We start from the raw sequence: 4,692 nt of genomic DNA, 5'->3' as shown, positions 1-4,692 counted from the left end.
CTATTGACTTGGACAAAGAGCTATGACAAAATGAAAAATCGGCCTAGCTCAGCTGATGAGCTCAGCTGATGATAAGTTGAGATGACTAGCTTGGGCTCGTTTAGATGCCATTGATAGTCAGTGACTATATCCCTCTCTAAACCTGATTGTATATTCATCAGTCATGAACTAAATGCTTCCAGTGTCGGATCATAATTGAATTAGTACAGTACATATCTTTCAACATCATGCTCAAAAATGAAAATTTCTTAAAATTTGATAATTTTGTTCAATTGTGCAAAAAGGTAAAGCAAAAAATCACCAACCAATTGATGTCGACAAAGCGATAGTTTTCTTTCAAAAACATTCGGACATTCATTCATTTGCAGATTTGCCATGGTCGCATCTTCACCATATTGCATAACTAGAGGTCAACATTAAACCACCTGACGCGGCTTAAAACCTCTTTCGGCAGATTCTTCACCAACGAGTTCGAAAGAAGTTTTTAAATCCCTCTTGGCGCTTACTCATACGCGTCAAATTAAAAAAAGATAACCACTCAAAATTTTGACTATGTGGGCCTATAAAAGCAAAAGCTTGTCTTCTGCAATCTCAAGTCAACTTAAGACATTCAATACCATCACATCCCCTCATCTTCACCAAAACCAATCACATCCAGTGCCACCATGCAATCTGTAAGTTATCTCACATTGTTGTCTTACAAACTGACCAATCCTCCAAGTCCCAAAATTATCCTGTAGATCGTGGTTTTCTTCACTTTATTGGCCTTGAGCTTGGCCGCCCCCCAAGAAGATGAGAACCCCCCAATGATGGAGACCCCCGAATACGTTGTTCTCACCCAAGCCAAGATCGTGGAACTCTACGAGTTCCTTAAGGCTGAGCTGGAAGGAGATGACCTTGATCAAATGGAACCCGTGGAACTCAATATGGAAGCCTTGGAGCTTGACACGGATGAACCCGCTCGTAAGAAACGAAGCGCCGAGGCCAAACCCTTCTTCTGGCGTTGGCTTTTCGGATACCGACGTCATCATGGTTATGGACATCGAAGACGCTATCATCATTGAGTGAGTGTCTAAAAGCACCGGGCATTCTGGGGTGCAATTTAGGGCACCATTTTAAGGAACTAAATCCAGTCATAGAATTCGTAGAGAAGCATCGGCTGCAAATAAAACGCTTGAGAAATACCAAAAAATGGCTTTGCGTTTCATTAGTCTGTGGCTTATCTATGCATTGACAACGGTTCCCAACCTTGTTCTGAGTGATAACAACCTGGGGATTAGCACCATGAACACCATTAAACACACCTTTTCAAAAGCATTTTGAGGGCTAAATGTTTTGGTCCTCAAGGACCACATAAGAGGAACTCCGGACCTGACTTTACCTACTTTTCTGAATGCGGTTCGATGTCGATTTTGATGAAAATTATTGATAGGAATTATGTTTGAGATTTGGAACATTTCCCGTTAGTATCCTTTTTTGTTAAAATACCGGGTGCGCCATATTTTTATATATACACTGATTTTAATGGACCTAGTGAAGTTGAACTTCATGATAATGAGTCGGAGAGCTTAGCGCATAAAGTTAAAGCTGGAAGGTATGAATCATAGAATCACAATTAGAATTAGAATTAAATTTATGCAAAGAATTAACTCACAATTCAATGCCTTTGAGGGTCACGCAGAGCTTGAGTCTGGGACAAAAATGTCAAAAAAATTTTTGGCACCCATTGTCAAATGGTGGCCCAGGCCTCACCAACTGACAGCTTCAGCTCGACCACATTAATGTGGATAGTGGCACAGGCCTTGGTCTCCACATGCCCCAGATGTTGAAATGCACGATGCTGTTTTGTCTATTTTTCAATTTACACCCACAATATGCTTTAAAATGGTTGGTAATGGTGTGAAAACAGAAAAAAAATATCCCGACCTCCCATTAACGGAGTTGTCGGGACCACAAACAAGTGTAGACGATAATATGGTGTCCCCGGTATGGCCTTATGCTACGAGAATATTTTTCTCAGAATGAAAAGAAAGAAAACAAAGTATCAAACACAAAAGCAGACTCTCTGAACACAAATCTGATTCAGTAAATGTACAAAAACTTAGGCCCACAGCCATGACTGGTTGTTTTCATTTCATCAATTTATTTTCCATCCTAAATTCGAACACCGTTTGTAGCATTAAAGTACGGTATAGTGATCAAATAACATAATTTAGTGATAATAGTGTCTTCCGTAGTTGCGGTAGCCGCGGTTGTAACCACGTCCATAATGGTTTCGGTGTCCANATTTTTTTGGCACCCATTGTCAAATGGTGGCCCAGGCCTCACCAACTGACAGCTTCAGCTCGACCACATTAATGTGGATAGTGACACAAGCCTTGGTCTCCACATGCCCTAGATGTTGAAATGCACGATGCTGTTTTGTCTATTTTTCAATTTACACCCACAATATGCTTGAAAATGGTTGGTAATGGTGTGAAAACAGAAAAAAATATCCCGACCTCCCATTAACGGAGTTGTCGGGACCACAAACAAGTGTAGACGATAATATGGTGTCCCCGGTATGGCCTTATGCTACGAGAATATTTTTCTCAGAATGAAAAGATAGAAAACAAAGTTTCAAACACAAAAGCAGACTCTTTGAACACAAATCAAAATTCAGTAAATGTGCAAAAATTTAGGCCCACAGTTATGACTGGTTTTTTTCATTTCATCAATTTATTTTCCATCCTAAATTCGAACACCGTTTGTAGCATTAAAGTACTTTATAGTGATCAAATTACATTATTTAGTGATAATAGTGTCTTCCGTAGTTGCGGTATCCGCGGTTGTAACCACGTCCATAATGGTTTCGGTGTCCATAACCGTGCCCATGGTAATTGTGATGTCCATAGCCGTGGTTATCATGATGATAACCATAGTTATTGTGTCGTCTCAAATTTCTGAAGAGATGTCGGAGAAAAAAAGGGCTGGCCTCGGCACTTCTCTTTTGCCTCAAGGTTTGATCAACGATCATCTCGGGTTCCAAAACATCGATGTCTACGCCCTCAAGCTCGCTCTTTAGGAACTCGTACAACTCTATGATCTTGTCTTGAGTCATGGGAGAGTATTCAGGCACTTCCTCCATTTGGGTATTTTCATCCTTGGGAACGGCCAAGCTGACGCCCAGAAATGCGGCAAGGATCATGATCTGGAATTAATTCGGCATGACAACGTTGGTTGCGATGCACCGGCAAACCCTGTAAATTTGTGAGGCAAAGAGTCGTAAACAATTCTGACGAGATTTTGGTTCAAAGTATTTTGCACATTTTCATTTATGATATTAGTTGTATTTGTGTCTTTGTTTCCTTGCATGCAGAAGACTTGTCCTCATCGAATAATTCAGGTGTACTTTGCTTGTGCTTTTAGAATTAGAGCTTGAATCGGGACGATTGCAAATTTTTGAGAGAGAGATCCGGTCGTCCACCCAAACAAGATTAACGCTTTCACCACAAAGCCACCCATGGTGCATGTAGCAAATCTAGTCTATTATCTGGGAGTTCAGTCAATGCAAACTACTCGCGTTTTGTTTGAGCATTTCTTAACCATGTTATTTAATGCAAACGAGGAATTTATACTGTGGGAACGTTATTGTGGAATTCTTCTATTTAATTTCAATTTTCAGTTTGGTATTTTATCACTTTTTTGGAATTTCTAATCACTATTTGTTTCAGCCACATTCAAGTCACTAGAGGCGAAACCTTTTCTAAGTCTATTTCCCTGATTTTAAGAAAAACCGACGATTTTGTGAGTTTAAAATATGGAAACAATCAATGGTCAGATAGCCCTCTTACACCTAATCGAAGATATACAATTTATTCCTTTTAGTTTAAATCATGCGACTTCGGTCATTCACTTTTACTATGTAGTTATTACAATTACTCAATTTTCTGATGAAATTAAATTCTCAATTCCTTACGCAATGAATTACTCATTTTCCAATTATTGCTTAATTTTGATGTACTCATTTACTCAATTTTCAACTCTAATGAATTAATCAATTTTTAACTCTATTTTAACGGATTGTTGACACATGTTGAATTTCTTAGGCCGTCATGTTTGTGTCATTTTAGATGTCTGTGGTAAGTGAATATGCCCGTAAGATCATCGAAGTCAAGATCTCGAATAACTTTGCAATGGATTCTAAGTTTTCCGTCATTGCAATGCGTTTTTCAGCCACGCAGTGTCCAAAGATGAGTTGTCCATGATTCCCAAAAAAATCCTTTCATCAAACCATCAAAATGTATTCATATTTGGATGTGAAATATCTCTCTCACAAAAGATGACTTGTAATTGTCATAACTTTGATTTCTATTGTAATCAATCCAGATACTATTATTTGAAGCGCTATTGCAATTGCGTAATTGCAGTTAAAATAACATATCAGGTCATTAAATCACCTACGTCCTAAAAGGATTTATAGCCTTTTGACGAGGCCCTTATTCATGTGGGTTGGTTCGACAGTTCACTAAAAGAGGGTCTTGTCTTGACTTTTGTCAGTCAGCGTGAACGTTCACATAAAGACCTACACCGGAGATGAACGTTTCTTTGACTTTCTTCCCATAGAAAACGCAACTGAAATCGAAAAAGCTCTGGAACTGTCAGCAGGGATGAAACAATTCATAACTTGCTCATACTCTTTTTGAAAAGTTT

General features: G+C 38.9%; 1 protein-coding gene across 1 annotated transcript; it reads left to right on the top strand.

Moving 5' to 3' along the window:
* The first annotated feature begins 534 nt into the window (after positions 1-534).
* LOC131890236 (uncharacterized) lies at positions 535-1,192 on the top strand. The gene is made up of 2 exons (XM_059239542.1): positions 535-674; positions 741-1,192. The coding sequence occupies exons 1-2, from the start codon at positions 666-668 to the stop codon at positions 1,062-1,064; spliced, it is 333 nt and encodes a 110-aa protein (XP_059095525.1). The 5' UTR covers positions 535-665; the 3' UTR covers positions 1,065-1,192.
* The last annotated feature ends 3,500 nt before the right edge of the window (positions 1,193-4,692 follow it).

This window comes from Tigriopus californicus, chromosome 11 (genome assembly GCF_007210705.1).
Source record: "Tigriopus californicus strain San Diego chromosome 11, Tcal_SD_v2.1, whole genome shotgun sequence".
Classification (NCBI taxonomy): Eukaryota; Metazoa; Arthropoda; class Copepoda; order Harpacticoida; family Harpacticidae; genus Tigriopus; species Tigriopus californicus.
This window is presented reverse-complemented; position numbering and strand designations above follow the sequence as displayed.